This window comes from Rhinoderma darwinii, chromosome 4, assembly GCF_050947455.1.
Source record: "Rhinoderma darwinii isolate aRhiDar2 chromosome 4, aRhiDar2.hap1, whole genome shotgun sequence".
In the NCBI taxonomy this organism is placed as follows: domain Eukaryota; kingdom Metazoa; phylum Chordata; class Amphibia; order Anura; family Rhinodermatidae; genus Rhinoderma; species Rhinoderma darwinii.
Genome location: NC_134690.1, coordinates 167937473 through 167963107, shown reverse-complemented (window position 1 = coordinate 167963107; position 25635 = coordinate 167937473). Strand labels below are relative to the sequence as shown.

The window sequence follows — 25635 nt, the reverse complement described above, 5'->3', positions numbered from 1 at the left end:
AAGACTTTTATTATAGAAAAAAAATGAACACGTTAAAAAAGTACACATATCTGGTATCACCGCGTTCGTAACGAACCCAACTATAAAACTATAATGTTGTTTTTCCCGCACGATGAACACCCCAAAAAAAATCAATAAAAAACTACGACAGAATCGCAATTTTTTGGGTCACCACCGCTCCCTAAATAAAGAATAAAAAGTGATCAAAAAGTCGCATGTACCCGAAAATAGTACCAATAAAAACTTCTATCCGTCCCGCAAAAAACAAGCCCTTATACAGCTTTTTTGACTAAAAAATTAAAAAATTATGGCTCTCAGAATATGGTGACACAGAATTTTTTTTTTTTATAAATAAGTCATTTTATTGCGCAAACGCTAAAAAAAAGGACCAAACCTATATACATATGGTATCGCCGTAATCGTACCAACCTGCAGAATAAAGTAAAAATGTCATTTATAGCGTACGGTGAGCGCCGCAAAAAGAAAACCTAAAAAACGGTGTCAGAATTCCTGTTTTTTGCTCAGGATTGCAAAAAAATTTAATAAAAAGTGATCAAAAAAAATCGCATGTACCCCAAAATGGTACCAATGAAAACTACAGATTGTCCCGCAACAAATAAGCCTTCACACCACTCTATTGATGGAAAAATAAAAAAGTTATGGCTCTTGGAAAGCGGGGAGTGAAAATCTAAAATATGAAAGCAAAAAATGGATCAGTCCTGAAAGGGTTAATTCATTTCTAATGAAAAAACGTATGACAACATGTTGGGTATTTCCGTACTCGGGAGAAATTGCTTTATAAAAAAATGGTTGTTTTTTTCCTCCTTTATCCCTTGTGAAAATGAGAAAATGCAACATTTTAGTGGAAAAAATGTTGATATTAATTTTCGCGCCCTAATTCTAATAAACTCTGCAAAAGACCCGTGGGGTCTAAATGCTCACTATACCCCTAGAAAAATTCATTGAAGGTTTTTCCAAAATGGGGTCACTTTTGGTGGGTTTCCACTGTTTTGGTCCCTCCAGTGCATTGCAAATGCGACATGGCACCGAAAACCATTCCAGCAAAATCATAAATCCAAATGGCGCTCCTTCCCTTCTGAGCCCTGCTGTGGGTCCAAACAGCAGTTTATTACCACATATGGGGTATTGTCGTAATCGGGAGACATTGCTTTACAAATGTTGGGGTGCATTTTCTTCGTTATTCCTTGTAAATAATAAAAATTTCTATGTTGTTTCAGAAAAAAAGTACATTTTAATTCTTACCGACTAATTTCAATATATTTAGCGAAAAACCTGTGTGGTCAAAATGCTAACTATACCCCTAGATAAATACCTTAAGGGGTCTAGTTTTCGAAATGGGGTCGTTTATGGGGAGTTTCTATCATTCTGGCAGCTCAAAGCTTCTCCAAATGTACATTGGGGCCTAAAACATTTTCAAGCAAAATATGAGTCCTGAAAGCCTCCGGGTGTTCCCTTCCTTTGGGGCCCTGCCGTGTGTCCAAACAACGCATTAGGCCCACAATGTGGGTATTTTTGAAAACAGGAGAAAGAGGGTGATAGATTTTGGGGTGTGTTTCTTCATTTTCATGGTCGCTTTACAAAGAAATCGGTCTTCAAACAAATACTTTTATGAAAAAAGTGAAATTATTATTTTTTTCACCTGATATGCATTAAATTTAGCAAAGAACTGTGGGGTCAAAATAATTACTATACCCCTAAATAAATACCTTATGGGGTCTAGTTTTCTAAATGGGGTCGTTTATGGGGAGTTTCTATCGTTCTGGCAGCTCAAAGCCTCTCCAAATGTACAGTGGGGCCTAAAACATTTTCAAGCAAAATATGAGTCCTGAAAGCCTCCGGGTGCTCCCTTCCTTTTGGGTCCTGCCGTGTGTCCAGGCAGCGCATTAGGGCCACAATGTTGGTATTTTTGAAAACAGGAGAAGCAGGGTGATAGATTTTGTGGTGTGTTTCTTCATTCTCATGGTCGCTTTACAAAGAAATTGGTCTTCAAACTGATACTTTTATGAAAAAAAGTGAATTTTTTTTTTTCACCTGCTATGTATTAAATTTAGCAAAAAACTGTGGGGTCAAAATACTTACTATACCCTTAGGTAAATACCTTAAGGGGTCTAGTTTTCTAAATGGGGTCATTTGTGGGGGTTTCCACCATTCTGACACCTATGAGCCTCTGAAAACCTGGCTTGGTGCAGGAAAACAAAATGTACTTCAAAATTTATAAAATTATTATTCAATTTGTAAGTCCTCTAAATTGCTGAAAATTAATTTTATTTTTTCAAAAGTGCTGCCAAAATGGAGTAAAGAGATAGAAATATATATTTAATTAAAAAAATTGTACAGTATGTGTGTACATATGTGACATATTGCAGTTAAAAATAGGGGAAAATGGTAATTTTTACAAAATTTCTTCCATTTTTCTATTTTTTAATTAATTTCCGCAAATCGTATCAGTCTACTTTTACCACTAAAATAAAGTACAACATGTGACGAAAAAACAATGTCAGAATTACTTAGATATTCAAAACTTTCACAGAGTTATTCTCTGATAAAGTCAGACATACCAGATTTGACAAATCTGGCTTGGTCATTAAGGTACAAACATGCCCGGTCATTAAGGGGTTAAGCGAGAACTTTATTTACAACTATATTTTTTACTTATAATGTATCAGTAAACTCTTGTATACTAATACATTACACTGTCACTATGACACAGGCTGCTGTTAGGGCAGTTAAGGGGTTAAAGTGCTCGGTATGACCATTAGTCCCAAGGTGAAAAGCAGAAGAGAACGATAACTATACACCAAGTTTCTTACAGAAAGCTCTCCAAAAGTTAGCTACAAATTGTACACTTCTATCAGAGACAATATTTTCCGGAATACCATACGGACGGACCACCTGATCAAAAAAAAAATTTAGACGGAGTTTTGGAATCAGGAAGTTGAAGCAAAGTAATGAAATGAGACATTTTACTGAAACGGTCCACCACAACCCAAATGACAGTTTTCCTTTCAGAAGGAGGAAAATCGGTGATAAAATCCATAGACAGCTGAGACCAAGGTTTCTGCGGAACAGACAATGGAAGTAGTTCACCCATAGGATGAACTCGAGGAGTCTTAGCGAGAGCGCAGACGTCACAAGCACTCACATCACGAGACACCAGTGGAGCCGCGAGACAAATTTTTTAGTACCAGTTATCCCTGGATGACCACACAAAACAGAATCATGTAACTCATTGAGCAAACGAAATCTGAACTGAGGAGGTACAAACAGTCTCCCAGCAGGAATGGTTTGCGGAGCGAGTTGCTGAAATTTTTTAATCTCAGTTGCAATATCAGCCGATATTGCAGAAACCACTATCCCCTTAAATAAAATAGTTTAAGGATGAATGTCGGGGACCTGTGAGGAACAGAAACTTCGAGATAAGTCATCGGCCCTGACAATTTTAGACCCGGGTGTGTAGGTTACAATATGGTCAAATCTGTTAAAGAACAAGGCCCATCTAGCCTGCCTGGGATTGAGTCTTTCGGCTGATTCTAAAAAAAAGTCAGGTTTTTATGGTCAGTCAGTGAAGAAATTTGATGTCTAGCCCCCTCTAGAAAGTGACTCCACTCTTCAATTGGCCACTTAATAGCAAGAAGCTCACGATTACCTATATCATAATTTTTCTCGGTGGCAGAAAATTTGTGAGAAAAAAATCACAGGTACGCAAATTAGTCAATACAGAAGATCCTTGAGACAACACAGCCCCCACAACTACTTCTGAGGCATCCACCTCAACAATAAAGGGGCTACATTGAACAAGTACAGGCGCTTCCATAAAACACTGTTTTAAGATTTCAACGGCGGAGACCACACTAGGTTTCCAATTTACAAGGTCAGAACCCACTTTCATAAGATCCGTCAAAGGTTTGGAAATGGAGGAGAAATTATGAATAATTATAATAATAGTAATAATTAGCAAAACCCAAGAATCTCTGCAGAGCTTTTATTGAAATGGGTTGTACCCAATCAAGAATCACCTGAACCTTAGCGGAGTCCATACAAAAATCATGAGGAGACAGAACATACCCAAGAAATTAACTTCCTGAACTCCAAAGAGACATTTTTCAAATTTCACGTAAAGACAATTTTCCCTCAGTACTTGAAGGACGGATCTTAAATGTTGAACATGAGAGGATCAATCGGAAGAAAACACAAGAATATCGTCCAGATACACAACCACAAAACATCCAATAAAATTTCTGAAAATATCATTAACCAGGTTCTGAAAAACTGCTGGAGCATTACTTAAAAGGCATGACCAAATACTCATAATTGCCATCTGGAGTATTAAACGCTGTCTTCCACGCATCTCCGCTGTGGATACGAACCAAATTGTAGGCCCCGCGTAAATCCAGTTAAGAGTACAATCTGGCACCTGAAATCTGATTAAACAGGTCCGGGATGAGAGGAAGAGGATATTGGTTCTTAACAGTAATCTTATTTAACTCACAATAGTCGATGCAGGGTCCTAAACGCCATCTTTTTTTTTCAACAAAAATCATCATTATGACAGTCTGTTTGTATGTTTGTAAACAGAAAAGCACGTGGTGCTTTTCTGTTTTCATTCATAGTTTTTACTGCTATTGCGCGAATCACGCGCCTCACACGGAAGACCTTCCGTGTGCTGCGCTTGATTTTCACCCACCCATTGACTTCAAACGCACAAATATAGGCCAATATAGGCCAGCTGACACATGCTGCGTAAAAATCACTGACTGTCTGAACGGCCCCATTGAGTAACATAGGTCCGTGCGAGGCGCGTGAAAATCACGCGCGTTTCACGGACGTATATCACGTTCGTCTGAATAAGCCCTAACGGAGACTGTCTTTAATATAATCTTTAATGGCTTGTCTTTCCGGAGCAAAAAGATTATAAATCCGCCCCTTAGGCAGCTTAGCATTAGGGAGAAGTACAATGGGGCAGTCATACGGCCTATGAGGAGGGAGAGATTCACAACCGATTTCAGAAAATACATCTTCAAAATCTTGAATACACTCAGGCAACGATGGTGCGTTGCAAGATACAGTAGTAGACAAAGACATGCAAAAATCATAACATTTAGATTTCCACTTAATCAAATCTGCTTTTACCCAATCATTAACAGGATTATGTGTCTGCAACCATGGAATACACAATATTACCTCAGAAGGTACATTTTCTAGGATAAATAAAGAGATCAGTTCAGTATGCAAAGTACCCAGTTCCAAAGTTACAGGCGGAGTAGAGAACTTCAACGACCCCTGAGAGAGACGGGTATTATCTATAGCAGATAGCTGATGCTCTGCTCGGGTACTCCAGCACTGCTGCCAACGCCACTGACCATATATGGTCAGTGACTTCCGGGGTTTCATATGGCTAGAGTTCCCGAGCAGAGCATCAGCTGATGCTCCCCTCGGGGACTCCAGGACTGCAGCCGACGTCACTGTCCATATATGATCAGTGACTTCAGGGGTTTCCTATCGTTGGAGTCCCCGAGCAGTGCATCAGCTGATGCTCTGCCTGGGGACTCCAGCACTGCTGCCAACGTCACTGTCACTGTCCATATATGGACTGTTACATCGGCAACAGTACTAGAGTCCCCAGGCAGAACATCAGCTGATGCTTTGCTCGGGGACTTCAGTAATGCTGCCGACGTCACTGTCCATATATGGACAGTGACAGTGACGATGTCAGCAGTGTTGGAGTCCAGCGATAGGAAACCCCTGAAAGTCACTGACCAAATGTCAGGAGCAGTGCTGGAGTCCCTAGCAAAGTGGTAGCTGATGCTCTGCTCGGGGACTCCAGCATTAGGCAATGTGACAGCCCCTTGCGGTCATGCCATTGATAACACGCCAACATGAACAGCACAGGAAGCAAGCCCTCAGTCACGTGGGGCCGTGTCGGCATGTCATCAATATTAGAAAAGCTACAGGACTTCCGGGAACATTTCACCGGGTTTGAACGGCACCATTTAGTACCGAATTTTAAATTAAAGTACATTAGTAAGTGACTTCTTTTTACATAAAAATATTAATGCAATGCAATTTTTGGTCCCCGGATAACCCCTTTAAATTATCACAGTTTATTTTATAATCACATGACTGCACTGAAAATGGCAAACTACCGACTCACGGAGAGTCATCCTTCAGCACTCAGGAGAAGAAAAACCCCTGTGGAGGAAACCTCTAGGGACCCATGACTGAGGGATTTCCCTTCTCTTGGGCTTAGAAGGATAATGACAACATGTAACTTAGTATAGTATGAATAGAATTTATAAATTTTTTCATATTTACAATGAATGACATTATAAAAATAGATTATTACGAATGTACGGAGGAAAAAATGGATCTATAATGGCGCCGCTGTGTGGTGAAGACAGGATGAATCCAGATGTCGGGTGATAATAAAATAATGGTATTTATTGCTATGCAACGCGTTTCAACGCCGAACTGGCGTCTTCGTCAGGCATGTCTGACGAAGACGCCAGTTCGGCGTTGAAACGCGTTGCATAGCAATAAATACCATTATTTTATTATCACCCGACATCTGGATTCATCCTGTCTTCACCACACAGCGGCGCCATTATAGATCCATTTTTTCCTCCGTACATTCGTTATACCCAAGCGGTCACCTCGGTAACCGGCCCGGATCTGGCAGCAGCTACCTTGTGGAACCCATCAAACTCAACTTTCATAACTATACGGTAAGCATTTATTATCCGCCTTTGTCTCACATCCACCTTCTTTGATCCACACCAAGTGGCGCCGTGGTTTTTTGCCTTTTATCCAAAAATAGATTATTGATATAATAGAAGCGATATAAAAGAATCATAACGCTTAGGCCCTATTCACATCATGTTATTGCCCTACATTTATCTTGTACGTTGGGAAAGCTTCCGACGTACAAGATAAGTGTTTTCATAGGGCTCCATTATCCAGACGGAGACCAAAAGTAGGCTATGTCACGCCCATACTATTAGATCAAATGAGCTGACCTGCACGCCACACCAGACAATGGCACACTATTGTCCCCCAGCATTACGAGACCTGGCTGCCTCCTGAAAAAAGTATACATGATAAACATTAGGTGTAAAGGATCTGCCAGGCACAACTTCTGTGTATACTCCCATAGGTAATCAGTCTGCACCTGAGTATATGTCTCTGAGACTGACTCCATCTTCCACCACTCAGGATGGCAGGCTTAGGAGTGGGAGAGCCTATCGCAGCCTGGCCAGACGGAGCTAGCTCCCGCCCTCTGTCTATTTATACCTGCCTTTCCTGTTCCTCCTTTGCTTGTGATTCTTCTCGTGTGGTTTCCTGGCTCAGCTACAGCTTCTATCTATTTGATCCTGCTCCATACTGACCCTGGCTTACTGACTACTCTCCTGCTCTGTGTTTGGTACCTCGTGCACTCCTGGTTTGACTCGGCTCGTTCACCACTCTTGTTGCTCACGGTGTTGCCGTGGGCAACTGCCCCTTTCCCTTTGCTTTGTGTTCCCTTGTCTGTTTGTCTCGTGCACTTACTGAGCGTAGGGACCGCCGCCCAGTTGTACCCCGTCGCCTAGGGCGGGTCGTTACTAGTAGGCAGGGATAGTGGGGGCTGTCTTGTCCCAGGGTACCAGGTCCCTCACCCATCTCCGTCCCTGTGCCTACTTCTCCAGGAAGTTTTCGCCCACTGAGAGTAACTATGATATTGGCAACCGCGAACTCTTAGCCATTAAATGGGCATTTGAAGAGTGGCGCCACTTCCTGGAGGGGGCTAGGCATCAGGTAACGGTCCTTACCGACCACAAGAATCTGGTTTTCCTAGAATCTGCCCGGAGGCTAAACCCGAGACAAGCTCAATGGGCGCTATTTTTTACCAGATTCAACTTTTTGGTTACCTATAGGGCTGGGTCTAAAAATATTAAGGCCGATGCACTGTCGCGTAGCTTCATGGCCAGCCCTCCTTCGGAGGAAGATCCTGCTTGTATTTTGCCTCCTGGTATAATCATTTCTTCTATTGATTCTGATTTAGTCTCTGAAATTGCGGCTGATCAAGGTTCAGCTCCCGGGAACCTTCCTGAGGACAAGCTGTTTGTTCCCCTGCAATACCGGCTAAGGGTACTTAGGGAAAATCATAACTCCGCACTATCTGGTCATCCAGGCATCCTGGGTACCAAACACCTCATTGCCAGAAACTATTGGTGGCCTGGGTTGCCTAAAGACGTTAAGGCCTACGTCGCCGCTTGTGAGGTTTGTGCTAGGTCCAAGACTCCCAGGTCCCGACCAGCAGGCTTACTACGTTCTTTGCCCATTCCCCAGAGACCATGGACCCATATCTCCATGGATTTTATCACCGATTTGCATCCATCTCAAGGCAAGTCGGTGGTGTGGGTGGTAGTAGACCGCTTCAGTAAGATGTGCCACTTTGTGCCCCTCAAGAAACTACCCAACGCCAAGACGTTAGCTACTCTGTTTGTCAAACACATCCTGCGTCTCCATGGGGTCCCTGTCAATATTGTTTCAGACAGAGGGGTACAATTTGTTTCTTTGTTTTGGAGAGCCTTCTGTAAAAAGTTGGAGATTGATCTGTCCTTCTCCTCTGCCTTCCATCCTGAAACTAATGGCCAAACTGAGAGGACTAATCAATCTCTAGAACAATATTTAAGGTGTTTTATCTCTGACTGTCAATATGATTGGGTCTCATTCATTCCCCTCGCCGAATTTTCCCTTAATAACCGGGTCAGTAACTCGTCAGGGGTCTCCCCCTTTTTCTGTAATTTTGGGTTTAATCCACGGTTCTCCTCCGTTTCACCTGGTAGTTCCAACAATCCCGAGGTAGAGGTCGTTCATCGGGAACTGTGCACAGTCTGGGCCCAGGTTCAGAAGAACCTAGAGGCGTCCCAGAGCGTACAAAAAACTCAGGCTGATAGAAAACGTTCTGCTAACCCCTTGTTTATGGTCGGGGATCTGGTGTGGTTATCGTCTAGAAACTTGCGCCTTAAGGTCCCGTCCAAGAAGTTTGCCCCCCGGTTTATTGGGCCGTATAAGGTCATTGAAGTCCTCAATCCTGTCTCCTTCTGACTGGAGTTGCCCCCATCTTTTCGAATACACGACGTGTTTCATGCCTCCCTCCTTAAACGCTGCTCCCCGTCCTTGGCTCCCTCGAGGAAACCTCCTGTTCCCGTTCTCACCCCTGAGGGGGTGGAGTTCGAGGTGGCCAAGATTGTGGACAGCAAGATGGTCCAAGGCTCCCTCCAGTATCTGGTCCACTGGAGAGGATACGGGCCTGAGGAGAGGACTTGGGTACCCGCCCGGGATGTTGACGCTGGGGTATTGGTCAGGAAGTTCCACCTTCATTTCCCCAATAAACCAGGTCCACTTAGAAAGGGTCCGGTGGCTCCTCATAAAAGGGGGGGTACTGTAAAGGATCTGCCAGGCACAACTTCTGTGTATACTCCCATAGGTAATCAGTCTGCACCTGAGTCTATGTCTCTGAGACTGACTCCATCTTCCACCACTCAGGATGGCAGGCTTAGGAGTGGGAGAGCCTATCGCAGCCTGGCCAGACGGAGCTAGCTCCCGCCCTCTGTCTATTTATACCTGCCTTTCCTGTTCCTCCTTTGCTTGTGATTCTTCTCGTGTGGTTTCCTGGCCCAGCTACAGCTTCTAACTATTTGATCCTGCTCCATACTGACCCTGGCTTACTGACTACTCTCCTGCTCTGCGTTTGGTACCTCGTGCACTCCTGGTTTGACTCGGCTCGTTCACCACTCTTGTTGCTCACGGTGTTGCCGTGGGCAACTGCCCCATTTCCCTTTGCTTTGTGTTCCCTTGTCTGTTTGTCTCGTGCACTTACTGAGCGTAGGGACCGCCACCCAGTTGTACCCCGTCGCCTAGAGCGGGTCGTTGCAAGTAGGCAGGGACAGAGTGGCGGGTAGATTAGGGCTCACTTGTTTGTTTTCCTACCCCCGTCATTACAAAGAGCAGTGTAAAAGTGAAAAAATAGGCAATTATTTTGTGTGAATAACAAGCGTGTGCCAATGGCGTAATAAACATCCCTTTCAGTACTTTTAAATAGGCTAAAATAATCTTTGCTTATATTGTCTCTTTACACTGACCATACACCTTAGGCCGGATTCACACGAGCGTTGCGCATCTCGGACGAGAAAAACTGTAGTTTTTCACGTCTGAGGTGCATCCTTGAGACTATGGAGGGATGCGTGAAGAGTAAAAAAATAGGACACGTCCTATTTTCTCACGGACCCTTCACACGGTCCGTTGAAACAATGGCCGTGTGTACGGCCACATTGAATTATATAGGTCCGTGTGACGGCCGTTGTGTCAACGGCCGACACACGAACGTTTAACACGTTCGTGTGTATAAGGCCTTAGGTAACTATTAGCTAAAATAATCTTTAGGCCAACAGCCACTAACCCAAGCAGAATCTGATAAGTGGCTCGCTATTACCTTAAAGGGAACCTGTCACCAGCATTTCACCTATTGAACTTTACTTCTCCCTCACTGGCTGCTGCTATAAAAAGTTAATTGCCGTTATCCCCACTCCTAAACTCCTCTTCCGACTGTAAATATCGGCCTGCAAACGTTTTGCGCCTTTTATCGTAATTATGCGGTGTCCCTTTGTGCGCACACACCAAAAGAGTTCATCAATGCACAAGCGCAGGATTTTGTGTGCTGGGGGAAGGCGAGGAGCTGTCAATCAAAAGTAAGGAGGCGGAGTAAACTCGGAAAGACTTGAGGAATGAAGATATGACTCTTTCCAAACGAAGATTTGACTTTTCATATGAAGATCTGACTCTTTTCTGCTCATTAGCATTTGATGTGGGAACACTAAAAAGCTAAATACTAAAGCTACAGAGCCGACTAAGAAGATAATTATAGGTTATATAGAAATAATTTTTCACCCACTACCACCACTGAGGGTATGTTCACACGGCCAAATTTCAGACGTATACGAGGCGTATTATGCCTCGTTTTACGTCTGAAAATATGGCTACAATACGTCGGCAAACATCTGCCCATTCATTTGAATGGGTTTGCCGACGTACTGTGCAGACGACCTGTTATTTACGAGTCGTCGTTTGACAGCTGTCAAACGACGACCCGTAAATTTACTGCCTCGGCAAAGAAGTGCAGGGCACTTCTTTGCCACGTAATTTGAGCCGTTCTTCATTGAAATCAATGAAGCACGGCTCAAGGTTTACGAGCGTCTCAGACGCCTCGTAAATTACGAGGAGGAGCATTTACGTGTGAAACGAGGCAGCTGTTAACAGTCTGTCTTTTCACACGTAACTGCCTCTCAGCGTGTGAACATACCCTGATAGTCGGTTTAATAGGTGAAATGCTGGTGACAGGTTCCCTTTAAGTGCTGCTTTTCTCAGTGGAAAGAATTGGACTGAACAAGCAATAATCCAACCTGTTTGATTCATGTTTCCCCTGACGATATACGACAATGGGATGGCCAGGCCACATAGACATTAGATCGTCAGTGAATTTTGTCAGAATTACTGCAATCCACTGACCAAAAAAATCTTACATCTGACCCCAGCATTACTGTGCGGGTACAAGGCACTTACACACTGGGCTGGGTCCATGTCACCACAGAGGTTACAGTAAGGCTAAGCTCACATCCCGTTTTGTGCACACGTTTGTGGTATACGATGACGCATACGTTTTTAAAGTTACAAAAACGTATGAATTTGTAACATACGCTTACTTTTTTGTAGTATACGATATATACGTTTTTATGTTTGTGTCTATTCTTACTTCTAAAAATGTATACGTTTTTTGGATCTTGATCTAAATAAAACTGTAAAACTGTAAAGTCAAAATACAAAGGAAGAAGTAGGGAGTGGCTATCGTGTTTTCTGGTGACAGTACTGAGGATGGGCAGGGGGAGGCAATGTTTTATCTCATAATCTAAGTCATTTCCCATATATAGTAACGAAAACGTATACGTTTTACGCATGCAAACGTAGGGTTTAAGATTGCATACGTCGTCCATACGTCGCCATTGACTTCAATACAAATGAAAATGTGTGGTATACGTTTTGGAAAAGTACTGAAAAGTGCAGTAGACTACGCTTTTCAGGACATGAAAAAAAAAAAGGATAAAGCGTAAGCACACAAAATGTATACACAAACTATATTATTAGGGCATCCGTCGTGACCGTAGAAATCAATGTACACGCTGTGGTACACGTTTTGACACTTTATTCATGTCAAAACGTACACGTCAGACGTACAGTAAAAACGAAATGTGAACTTAGCCTAAGGGTTATATGTAGGAATGAGTTACTAGAGTAAATTGTGCCAGACAGGAAACTGTATAAACAAATTCCTTATTGACATTATTAACAATTAATGACAGGAATCTTTACCTAAACCTTACTCATAGTAGCCTTCAGCTGAATCTACTAAAGACAAGCTAGGGAATATCATAGATGGAGCCTAAACTGGCAGCTTTGTTGATGACATTTTTGGGGGTTGGTTATTAAAAAGACGAATCATAAAGGCCTGTTTACACGTAGCAATAATCATTACGATTTGTTCATTTCTGAGAGATCATAACGATTATTGCCAAGTCCTAATACACAAAATGATCAATGATAAAACTAGTGATTGTGTATACATAAAATTCATTGTTAACATTAGAGGTATCGGTAAATGTCACTCATCCAACTTTTCAAATCTTTGGTCCTTCATTGGTGGTTCGAAAAATTGCTGCATGTAAATAGAGTAAGCTTAGGCGCATGGCCGTAAAACAAATCCATATTGAACGAATTTTTTAATACGGCACTCGCAAAAATCTATCTATAGAGACATATTGAAGTTTTTCTCATTCATTCATGTGGAATCTCTGAAAAAAGAATGCCATGTCCCATCACACGTCATATTACGCAGGTTTTCTCTCGAAGCTGTGCTGGTATTAGATCTACAGTGAAGGAAATACGTATTTGATCCCTTGCTGATTTTGTAAGTTTGCCCATGTCAAAGACATGAACAGTCTAGAATTTTTAGGCTAGGTTAATTTTACCAGTGAGAGATAGATTATATAAAAAAAAAAAAAAGAAAATCACATAGTCAAAATGATATATATTTATTTGCATTGTGCACAGAGAAATAAGTATTTGATCCCCTACCAACCATTAAGAGTTCAGCCTCCTCCAGACCAGTTACACGCTCCAAATCAACTTGGTGCCTGCATTAAAGACAGCTGTCTTAAATGGTCACCTGTATAAAAGACTCCTGTCCACAGACTCAATTAATCAGTCTGACTCTAACCTCTACAACATGGGCAAGACCAAAGAGCTTTCTAAGGATGTCAGGGACAAGATCATAGACCTGCACAAGGTTGGAATGGGCTACAAAACCATAAGTAAGACGCTGGATGAGAAGGAGACAACTGTTGGTGCAATAGTAAGAAAATGGAAGACATACAAAATGACTGTCAATCGACATCGATCTGGGGCTCCATGCAAAATCTCACCTCGTGGGGTATCCTTGATCCTGAGGAAGGTGAGAGCTCAGCCGAAAACTACACGGGGTGGGGGGGGGGGGGACTTGTTAATGATCTCAAGGCAGCTGGGACCACAGTCACCAAGAAAACTATTGGTAACACATTACGCCGTAATGGATTAAAATCCTGCAGTGCCCGCAAGGTCCCCGTGCTCAAGAAGGCACAGGACTACTTCACCGCATCAATGGGAGAATGGATGGAGCCATGTACCGTCAAATCCTGAGTGACAACCTCCTTCCCTCCACCAGGACATTAAAAATGGCTCGTGGCTGGGTCTTCCAACACGACAATGACCCAAAACATACAGCCAAGGCAACAAAGGAGTGGCTCAAAAAGAAGCACATTAATGTCATGGAGTGGCCTAGCCAGTCTCCAGACCTTAATCCCATCGAAAACTTATGGAGGGAGCTGAAGATCCGAGTTGCCAAGCGACAGACTCGAAATCTTAATGATTTACAGATGATCTGTAAAGAGGAGTGGGCCAAAATTCCATCTAACATGTGTGCAAACCTTATCATCAACTACAAAAAACGTCTGACTGCTGTGCTTGCCAACAAGGGTTTTGCCACCAAGTATTAGGGTTTTGCCACAAGGGTTTTGCCACCAAGTTTGCCAAAGGGATCAAATACTTATTTCTCTGTGCACAATGCAAATACATATATATAATTTTGACTATGTGATTTGCTTTTTTTTTTAATATAATCTATCTCTCACTGGTAAAATTAACCTAGCCTAAAAATTCTAGACTGTTCATGTCTTTGACAGTGGGCAAACTTACAAAATCAGCAAGGGATCAAATACTTATTTCCTTCACTGTATATATTAAGTATAAAATGGTCCTCAAAAATGGAGATACCCTCAGAGTTTACTGTTATTTTCTTCTACCTTCAATAATGGAATCTTTTCCAAGTCCTGATGCAGTAATTCATTTCCATCCGATCACAGTTCCAAAACCACCACCATGCCTGAATTTTGAATGCTGTATTTACTGAATACCAGGCATCATGGGACTTGTGGTGTCCAAATAGATTTACATTAGACCCTTTTGTCTTAAAAACAGTCTTCATTTTGACATTTCTAATTTTGTGTTGCCTTCACTTACGTTGCGCTTAGATAGTAGTGGTTTTCACTTTGCTTCACACCCGTGAATCTGATTTTTAAGTTGTTTTTTTATTATTGTTGAGCTAAACAACACTGACCTTAGATTAGGATAGAGACCTGTATTTTTACCCTCTTCTGGGATATTTTGTGGCACAAAAAATATTGTCTTTGAGCCCTTGGAGTAATTTTAGCGGGCCAGCCAAGATTCACCACTGCTCCTTGTTTTTTCCTCTTGAATGGGCGTCTGTGTAATATACTTACAAGCCATGTCCTCCAGGAGAAAAAACACTTATTAAAGTGGCTTTCTGCTCTTGCTAATAGGAAGTGGGATCCACGCAGGAGATCAGCTCACAAGTTGTTTTACATCCATATGCCCTCATAGAGAATAAGGAAAGGACATGTCTAAAGCAGTATATGACCAGCAAGTATTCAAAAGCTGTCATGTGTTTGCTCTGCTTCTAATAATACATCATGTGTAATGATAAGAAACCATTCACTATGCAATAAGGGACATTTGGAAATGGGCAAATACTCATAGATTAATGGATTGAATGTCTGTTCGGTAAGATAACCACCAGATTGGCATTCCTTTTTACATGCTACCTGAACGTCTGTGTTCTAGCAGAACAGAATCTTCTCTGAATTATTGCACAAATTGTAGATCCCGGGTGTATTGGTTTTGTATAGAGGGCACTGAAATGGTCATGATTTCAACGGTCACTAAAAAGGGCTCTGCCAGTTGCTGGGGTGTGAATATCTTAAGATTTTGGTGAATGCCAATGTTGATTATACCACAATAAATATCACATATTTCCTTGACCTGTGCCTGTTTCTGTCTCTATGTAAAGAGGTACTTCTAGACACTTGTATAATGGAAAGTGGTGAGATATGTGACCCACAGGCAAATAGTTTGGAAAGGTTTCCAGAGACAGGTTCTAACAAAGTGTATAAATCTCTTACCCTAAGCATTCTGCAGCTAAAGGTTTTCTACAACATAATCATATTATTGCACACTCGTAACAAATGCAGCAGCAGCAGAAAAATCATGTTGCAATTTATGTTTTGAGCTGCAAACTAATGCCGGCCATACTCAGTCCAATTTTTCATATGATTAGATACTATAGTTTTATCTGATGAACCAACATTCATCTAATGTTTACTCTATAATAATTTTTTGTGAACATTTTTGTGTCGAAGACGAACATCCGATGAAGTTATTTATCCACATGTTGAATAACAGAAATCCGATACTTTGCTGGATTATCTAATTGGACAAAAAATTGTTCTATGTAGGAAAAGTCCTAAGGCTCAAGCACGTGACCATCTTACAAATCAGTGCGGCCTGGATCCGTAATCTGGCTCTTACCGAAATCTATAGCAATGTTTTGTCTATAGGAATGAAAAATATGCTGAGAGAATGGAGGTAGTTTCATTACATTTGGGGAACCTCCGAAGGAATGAAGTATCATGTTACCTAGGCCTGGGTTCATGACTAGCATGTTACAGTTCACACCAGATGTGTCCAGTCAACTAATGTATAATCTTGTTTTGAGTAAGGAATTAAACTTGGTCATCACCAAAATCCACTGAACCTAATTAGGTAGATAAAATGTCTTATCTATATCCTTTATTATTTGAATGTCACCATTTTTTTTTATAATCTTGCCAGAAATTTTTTTTAGTCCCTGAATAGCTTATAATACTGCTGTGAAGATAAGATTGTAGTAAACCATGAAGGGAAATAAAATAAAAACTTCTACCTGTCAATAATAACTAAAGCTGGCAAATACTAGAGATTTTGGACGGACGAAAAGGCAGATTTTCTGCCAACTTTGTGATTTTTTGTAACACAGACTTGAAATGTAGACAGATGTTTGTGGGAAAGTTAATCTGTCGTGTTGGATTTTTTCAGTCGTTGTCAGGTGCAGTCTTGTAAAGTCGTTTGCGTCGTATGACATATCTACATCCCATTAATAGAAGCCCAGACCAGGCCACAGATCAAGGGAGAGATTGATCAGCAGTTTGTTGTTTTAACTTACGTAGGTATCGTCCAACACTACAACCTTTACAGACCCAACCGTGAACGACAAGTCGTAAAAAAAAAAACGCCCGTCTGAAATTCCTAATGTATGGCCAACTTAATGCTTTGTGAAGAAAAATAAAATCAAATAAATCCAGGAAGATGCCAGCATGTATACCACACTTGGCAAGAGTTCAGAGAGAATGCAGTAAACGACATTATTATGGCCATGTTTATAACTAGCGGGTTGTATATTCTTTACATCCACAAATGTAATCTTATGTAGACCTCACATGCATTTATAGACTGAACTTGTAATTGCATTCCTGCTAGTACTAAGGTAGTCCTGTATGAATTAACTACATCTCTCATCATACTCATGCTTGAATGCAGAATAATAGCTGATTGTGCTCTATACAAGCGATTTAGAGCCATAAGCCTAAGGCACTGGTGCAACATCTGTACCTGTTCCCCCTCTCTAATCACTTTTAATGTCATACCCACTGTGTGGGATAACATTACACTATAAATAAAGCGATATTGAGATGGCTGAATCTTATGGTATTACATCATTGGACATTAAGTTATGCAATTATGACTAAACATTGCAAGATTAAGATGCTGTTGTTCTCCCCTAGGGATGTAACTATGGGGGGGTGCAGAGGTTGCAGTCTCAACTGAGGGAGCCCAGAAAGTCCTGTTATAGATTTTGCATTGGGGCGCTCGGAAAAGAACCTATGGGCCCCTGAGGCAAAATGGTCCAGTTGCAATTGCAACCTCTGTAACACCGCTGGAAACTATTCTTATGCAGTGGCTAAAGTTCTCCATTCTAAACATGTAGTCAATATGTTTCCATCGATTTCTCCAGAATTAATGTGATCACAGAACATCAGAAATAAAGACAGATTACAGATGTACATGGAATGAACTTGTTTTTTTTTCTTCACTTTTTTTTTTATCTTAAAACGTTTCAACTATTCAGGACAAAATGTTACAATGTTTGACCCGGTTCATTACATAAATAAAAGTTCTTTATAAATATCTCTTCATAAACAATATAAATAGCTTTACAACATAAATACATTGATGCAAGGTGAGAATTTACATATAGCTCTGTCAGACCCCCCTCCCTCCGTCTACATGAGTACCCCAGAGACTTCATCCTTGCACTGCTGGATTGCGTCTCTCTGACAAAGCTTGCAGCTTCCCAATGAAAATGGCGGATTAAAGGAAAACTTCATGTGTGCTTTGTCTGGTCGGTCTAGTGCGTCTGGCACAACTTCAGTGAAACCCACAGCATACAGATTAACTGAATTTGTCCAATTCTCAGACTACTTAACCATGCAACCAACTTTATCATAGTAGAGCCCATAAGCCCCCACTGCCAGGGTCTGATAGTTACTGAAAAGTTATATTGTTGGCTACATTTAGTAATATGTGTAAAGCTGGGATGTACAAGGACTCATGTCTAAGTTCATACCGCTCTTGTAGACCATTTCCACAAAGTTACAGATCATGCTAGTATCGTATCGGGTGTCGTATATGTTGGCTGGAACCTCTACAAATTAATTTCCCAGATCAGTGAGAAATTCTAAATAAAATAGTAAATTCCCTGTTTTCCTTTAATTATGTGCAGCTTTGAAACAACACTAGACGTCTAAAAGTAAAAACAAAAAAATCAAACGTTACGTTCATGTCATTTATAGCATTACTTGGCCATATGATCAGCGTAAAACTGACATTGGACTAACAAAGGATTAAAAAAAAGTTAAGCAGCTACTAAGGTTTTGAGACCGACCTTTGTCCCAGAAAGCACTGCAGTCTTACCCTATTATTTTGCAGAAGTTGGACAAGCATTACTGACCTCTCTGGTAGAGGCAAGTCATTAATATGAACATGGCGGGTTGGTAACTGAACTCCGGTGCTTCATTACAGCGCAAACAGTAGCTTAAAACATTCTGTAGATAATGAGCTGTCAAGGGTTAAATCTCAGGGTAGAATTAAAGTCAGGAATATGATGGTTCAATTGTAACCTGGGAAAGATTTCCTTGCGGCTGAAACGTTGACAGTCCATGAATAAGGAATGGTTTTGCACTTAGAGCCTAGTCACTCTACACGTGGAGAGCACACAGGATAGTCTGTTTGGCCACCTAAAAGGAGAAGCACGTGTCTGAACACTGACATGTAAACATCTAGGCAGCCCTCATTACAGATATGTATACAAAACGCACATTAATGGCTCTTGTGCGCGGGAAACAAATTGATGATAGACATGTGGTAACAGCAGGTCCTATGTCCCATCGTACCGGCCTGTCCCCTCACTGTAAAATCTTCTGGAAACGTCAGATTCTCAGCTGGGCGTCTACACTAAGACAGGATAATGACCAGTGATCAGAAAACCGTTGTCAATGTTAGGAGCCTGGAAGAGAAAAAAAAAATAAAGACTTTGGATTAGTGTTGTTATTAGCATATGGCAGGCCAGTTTTCTGACTTCTCTCATACAGCACTTCGAGGCTTGTAACAGCACATGGAAAATGCAGATGGAATTATGATCCTAGTTATTAATAACACAGCCCCAGGATTTTCAATGCCAGAAGCCTGGGAAGCGCAGCTCTGGCCTCAAATCATTCATTTTCCTCGAGTTGTCACTGTATTCCTCCCACAGCCTGCAAATTTCTGTGCGCAGGCGAAGCCGGCACCTACTGCCCGAGTATAAAGTGCTCTGTGTCGGCACCACAGCTTTAAAATTGACATTGCTGTTATTAAATCAGTTGGCAAAGACGATGTGGTACTAAGCTAACTAATATATATTACACATTTATGCATGATCTCATAGGCTAGTCGTAGTGTGCAGCATCTTAAGACTGTTCAGCAGAGCTGTCGCACTGAGCAGTAGAACACTGTAAGGGCACATTCACACGTGGCGGAATTGCTGTGGAATTCCGCTGCGGACAGTCCACAGTAGAATTCTGCAGCAGCCGTTTTTTACATTTGTTTCTATACATTCTTAGGAAAGTTAGTTCAGACTTTGCAGAAAATAACTGTGCGGAAATCAGGCTGCGGTGCAGAATTTCCCCTCCGCAGGATGCTCATTCCATTGCGGAGAAGCAGCGGAATTTCACGGCGGATTTCAGCCTTTGCAATGCAAAAACTGAAATCTGTGGCAAGTCCGCTGTGATATCTGCAACGTCTGAATTACCTGTCAAATATGCAAATGTTGGTGCAGATTCGTAATTGCCCCAAATCTGCACCAATATTTGCAGCGAAAAAAATTCTGCCACGTCTGAACGTGCCCTAACACTTTCTTGGCTAAGAGGACTCACAACACAATGTTTAGGATCAGAGGAATGGGGGTGGGTACACCTCTTTCCTTAGTATTTGCTATTAAATTAAAGGGTCTGTCTGGCGAAAGAAACCCTTATAAAATATTAAGCAATATTTCTTTTAACCTACCATTTGTCATAGAAAACAAACAGAAATATTCAAGTGCAATCTTGCCTAACTGTCTTAATGCCTACCCTTATTTGTTGTATTTTAGGTTTCTGAATGTTGTCTTTTTTTTTAAAAACAAACAACTATTTCCAAGGATTATGTTCTATGATTTGTTATGCAGGATAAGGGTCAACAATAATACAGTAAATAGTACATTAGTAACCAATTATGTTTAACTGAATAATGGTTGGAATTCAAGGTTGAACTTGAATAAGTGCCAGAAAATGGGTTAAAATAGTTAATGACTAAATAAAGGATGACAGAATTCACGCTACTGGATGTCAAGAGAAACAAATGACAGTTTGTGCATTAATACATAAGACTATTTAGGAGAACATTGAATTTCAAGAATCTAGGCGATGACTATTAGGGTAAGGAAAAAATGGTAGAGTAATTCATACTGACCACCACAAGATGGAGCTCCAACTTCTAGCACCCCAGGCCACTCATGGATCCAATGCGGTCCAGTTTGAGACCAAAACAGCCCTTGGATAGCCCCTTTTTATTCATGCCTTTAAATTTGCGGGTGTTGGGGTATTCGTTGAGCAGTCTGGTCCACGCCGCCCGTGACCGCGTATCTGCACGTAGATCTCGCAGCAGTCGAGCACGAGTCTTAGGGTCAATGTGTCGTTCTCCTCTTTCTCCAGAGGCCAAATATTCAGCCAGTTCTTCCCCTAACAATGCACGCAGTGACTGCAGGATAAAAAGACAAATACAGAACATCATTAGTCAATGTATTTTCACATGTATGTGGCAAAAAATAAATAATATTTGTTTAAAAGGAGAAAGAGCATTTGATTTAGTGAAACACAAGATGATGGATAAAAAAAATTTGATCAAACATTTAATTGGTTCAGTTTATGGTCTTCAACTACAATTCTGCTTAAACTAAACTATAGAACCAGAAATATATGCAGGGACGACTCCATGGTACATTTGGAACTACAAATCCATCTCTGATGATGTAGGCAAATGATAGAAGTGATGTCACTGACAACAACTAGCAGACTAGGAGATAACACATTTCTATTGGTAATATCAGCTGTCATAATTGTCTAACAAGAGATAAGATGAGATCAGACGGCCTTGACAATCTGTCTTCTGCTCTCTAGTATCAAGCATTGAACAACAAGGTGTCTGCTCTTGGGGTGAGCTAGTCACGTCAGGCACATCCACTGCTTATAAAAAGGGGAATATAGCGCCATAAAGGATTTTATTTGTAGACAGCCACGAGTAGTATTTTGCTGACTACGTGGTGGACTCTGAGCTGGAGATTGTCTGTTTCTTCATGATGCCATGTTTTGTTCACCTGCTTAGTAACCCATTCCATACCAGCAGTGGTAAATATTGCACAAACAGAGCAATGCACTAGACTGACTATGATGCCAAGAGCAAGTCCTATTATTATACATCATATTATACTGTAATTAGATCACAACACCTCCTTCCCTAGTAGTGTGGGAAATGATCCTCATCAAGGAGAGGAAAGGGTTACTGCTCCAGACATTTTTCCGAGCCTGGCAGTTGCATCTACGATGCCGATTGACCCTTGATTTAAATATAATGTCAGGCGACCACCTGCTAAACTAATTTGGGAGACTTGTTAAGGAATATCATTTATATCTTTCACTGTCTTACTCTGTGTATATAAATATATGTGTATATATATATATATATATATATATACACACACACACACACACAGCTCTGTCAGCATTAATATTTCTAGATATCTAATCAATGACAATAAGCAAACTTGCTATTTTCCTTATGGCGAGGGCAGTCTACATTCCGCTTTATTCTGTAAAAACAGTTGAACAGGTATTTTAACTCATTTCAATCTGTTTTTGGGCAAAGATAACGAGCCCTCTTCCTGCGTTGTCTATGTATTTATCTATGTTAATAAACAGATATAGCAGAGCTGAGTTTGCCTGCATTGTTTCTGCGTCATGAGGTTAAGAACAAGCAGTAGGTTTGATTGCAGCTCAATGGAAAACCACACATTGCGATATCAGCATTAGTGGTGTCAAATGACAAAACAATCTCCGCTACATCTGACAAAGTCACCTCTGCTACATCTCTATGGCATACGAAATCTACTAACAAGCTCTCCAGATAACAAAAAAAATAAATATCTAGGACTTTTGTCCGTATTTAGGGGTTTATAGGAGGCCACACATGAACAGAACACGCTGTGTCCCCATTAATAACCATGACATATTCTGTTACTATTGGGTTTCAGCAGTGATGTAATACTAGCAGCATTATTTCTAGTAATGATCTGTTTTCCCCTGTTCCCCATCCTCAGAGCATCTTCTGGTACCCGGCCAGACACCTGGAGTCTACAGCGTCCTTACTGTGTGGTCTCCGAGTACTTTCACTGATAACTACAGCTGCCCATAGGAATAAGTTTCCTGTTGACAGATCCCATCTTTGTCAGTAGGATCTGCTAACAATTCTCTGGAGGACAAAAGAGAAAAAAAGTCTCCGTATCGGAGTGCTGGATTTAGTGAAGCATCTGCTAGAACATCATGTCTATGGATGGATCACGCTAACATTTTGGTCCCCAATAACCGCAATACTGAATCCGGTTGTGGGTGTAATGACAACGAAGATGAAGAAGAATGGATCTGACCTGCTTAACACCGGTTATCCCCAATCACCATTATTACGAGGATTGTAGTTTATAAACTGTAATCCCCATCCAGGATAATGTCAGGGTGGGTGGGGGGAGGGGATCCTAAGGCTTTATTCATGCCAGTGTATTCTGGCTCCGCGTATATTTAGCACCAGAAATGGGATCAGATCCCCCAAAAAAACAAAAACCATAATACTTGTGAATGAAGCCTCACCAAATATCCCAAAGCATGACCGTCCGGCTCAGACCCGCTGCCCCATACTGATATAACTGGGGGCAATACCCGTGTGTAAACCCAGTGTTGGCTTTTTCCAGTGCCAGGTGGCATTGACCTGAACTATCTTCCTGGCACTGTATATTGTAACCTCCGCGGTGTAAAGCTGCGGAATACTGGCCAGGCTCCAGAAACATGAAATATGGGAACACTAACAAGTGGACTTTATAAAGCGTTGACAAGCTCAAATAAATGCCAGGAACTTGGGCAAGTCAATGTCAAACTGGATTGTGGGAAGTGTAATATATGGAAAATATGTGCCCCCTCTGCTGTGCCACCTGTGCCTACGCTGCTGCATCCTTGTGGTGATGTTATAGAGATGGGGACTGGTAGAAAGTGGGGGAAACTTTGGAAAGAGCCAGATGGACTGCACTGGGAGGAAAGTAAAGAGAATGGCAGACACAGACGACACAAAGGATAAAATACACGGGAGAACTGCAGGTGGTGACTGACCTTCTGATGTGCCTGGACTACGGGCTTCGCCTCCGTCCTGCAGCACAGCACAGCCAGCACTAGTCCCCAGCCCACAATATGGCAGAAGTGCATCCTAACTGTGGCACTCAGTCTCCTCAGGGTAAGAAATCCTCAAGCGTTACAAGTGGCAGAGGAGCCGCGACTTCTAGTCCCTCCTCCTGTTCGTCCTGTGTTTCTGTAACTCTCATATCAACAGCCCATTCATTTTATAAACCCGGGGCGGTGACGTCACCCGCAGTGATAGGAGGTTCTGTAACCCTTTCCCCGCCGACCTCTGTGTGCGCTGTTTATTTGTGTATTGGTCGGACGGGCGCTGGAAGCGCGGGCACTGCGTCCCCTCAGGTGACTGTCCAGGTTAAGCCTCTGCCGCCTGGTAGAGTGTGGGTTCATTCACCCCATCTCACATCACTTCACTATTCACTGTCAGGGGTGCGCTTTTTAAGCCAGGACGCTAATAGTTAACTTCTCCTTGGCACTCTCAGATATCTGCTTTATTCATTAAAATAAAAGGGAAACAGCGCAGAAATGGTAGAACATAAATTGCACGATCCTTAGTTAATAGGAAAACATGGGCACCAGGCTGGAGTGTCAGAGCAGTGCTTACCCACATACTAATCACTGACTGTGCCCTCTATACCCGGGGTCCAGGGCTGATGTCTGCCACTTCGGGGCTGTCTTTCTCATTAGGATTCCTCTACACGAAAGACAATGAGAAATCTTGTTGCAATTGCTCGATCTAAACACCATGTGTATGCAATGGGCACTGCCAAGTGCAGGTTCTTAACTTTGCCAGGATTACACAAGTGCAGCCTGTACTGTGAGATGATATTAGGGCACCTGCGCTTTATTATAATAATACAAGCAATAGACGATCATACTGACTTTACTCCAGCAAAATACCCGTGTGCCCACTACGAGCAATAGACGATCATACTGACTTTACTCCAGCAAAATACCCGTGTGCCCACTACGAGCAATAGACGATCATACTGACTTTACTCCAGCAAAATACCCATGTGCCCACTACGAGCAATAGACGATCATACTGACTTTACTCCAGCAAAATACCCGTGTGCCCGCTACGATCAATAGACGATCATACTGACTTTACTCCAGCAAAATACCCGTGTGCCCACTACGAGCAATAGACGATCATACTGACTTTACTCCAGCAAAATACCCATGTGCCCACTACGAGCAAAAGACGATCATACTGACTTTACTCCAGCAAAATACCCGTGTGCCCGCTACGAGCAATAGACGATCATACTGACTTTACTCCAGCAAAATACCCATGTGCCCACTACGAGCAATAGACGATCATACTGACTTTACTCCAGCAAAATACCCATGTGCCCACTACGAGCAATAGACGATCATACTGACTTTACTCCAGCAAAATACCCGTGTGCCCACTACGATCAATAAATGATCATAATGACTTTACTCCAGCAAAATACCCGTGTGCCCGCTACGATCAATAAATGATCATAATGACTTTACTCCAGCAAAATACCTGTGTGCCCACTACGATCAATAGATGATCATAATGACTTTACTCCAGCAAAATACCCATGTGCCCACTACGATCAATAGATGATCATAATGACTTTACTCCAGCAAAATACCCGTGTGCCCACTACGATCAGTAGACGATCATAGTGACTTTTCTCCCTTGTGGTCAGCATGAGCTCATATATTATAAGCCTCTGCGCTTATATACCATAATAGACACCTGAGAAGACAGAAGTCTCCAGCTGAGAATAGATAACACCGCAGCTTGGAGGATGAGGCTTTGATGTGGTGACAGTGAAGAACACTTCTGCGCGCAGATAGCGATCTCCTGGAGACTTCCTCCCTATTACTTAGATACAAGTTCATGTACTGTATACAGAGATCGTGACAGGGCGGAACCGGCTCATCCATGATCACTAGCTCAGACCTGTGCTCCTAGTAATGTGACTGCTGCTGTGCACAGTATAATTACCATCGGCTGTAGTAGAGCTCCCATAAATCATCTACATTCACAGGGGGAGGTAACTGATGGCACTATGGATTGTGGATATGTAGCAGT

At 41.9% G+C, this 25635-nt stretch overlaps 2 protein-coding genes across 2 annotated transcripts in view; both read right to left on the bottom strand.

The window, feature by feature from the left end:
* PDE6D (phosphodiesterase 6D) overlaps nt 1–25635 on the bottom strand; it is a 557644-nt gene that overhangs the window by 198247 nt on the left and 333762 nt on the right. The gene's annotated exons all lie outside the window — the stretch shown is intronic.
* Nucleotides 17666–23737, bottom strand: NPPC (natriuretic peptide C). Its single transcript, XM_075864113.1, has 3 exons — nt 23541–23737; nt 20581–20868; nt 17666–19102 (listed from the first exon to the last, which is right to left on the bottom strand). The coding sequence occupies exons 1-2, from the start codon at nt 23631–23633 to the stop codon at nt 20605–20607; spliced, it is 357 nt and encodes a 118-aa protein (XP_075720228.1). The 5' UTR covers nt 23634–23737; the 3' UTR covers nt 17666–19102; nt 20581–20604.

What these genes read in the sequence shown, in the direction of transcription:
- NPPC (XM_075864113.1), bottom strand. Translation starts at nt 23,633, where the DNA reads ATGCACTTCTGCCATATTGTGGGCTGGGGACTAGTGCTGGCTGTGCTG. An exon ending in TAGTCCAGGCACATCAGAAG is followed by an intron (nt 20,869 to 23,540) that starts GTCAGTCACCAC and finishes TTTATCCTGCAG; the next exon opens with TCACTGCGTGCATTGTTAGG.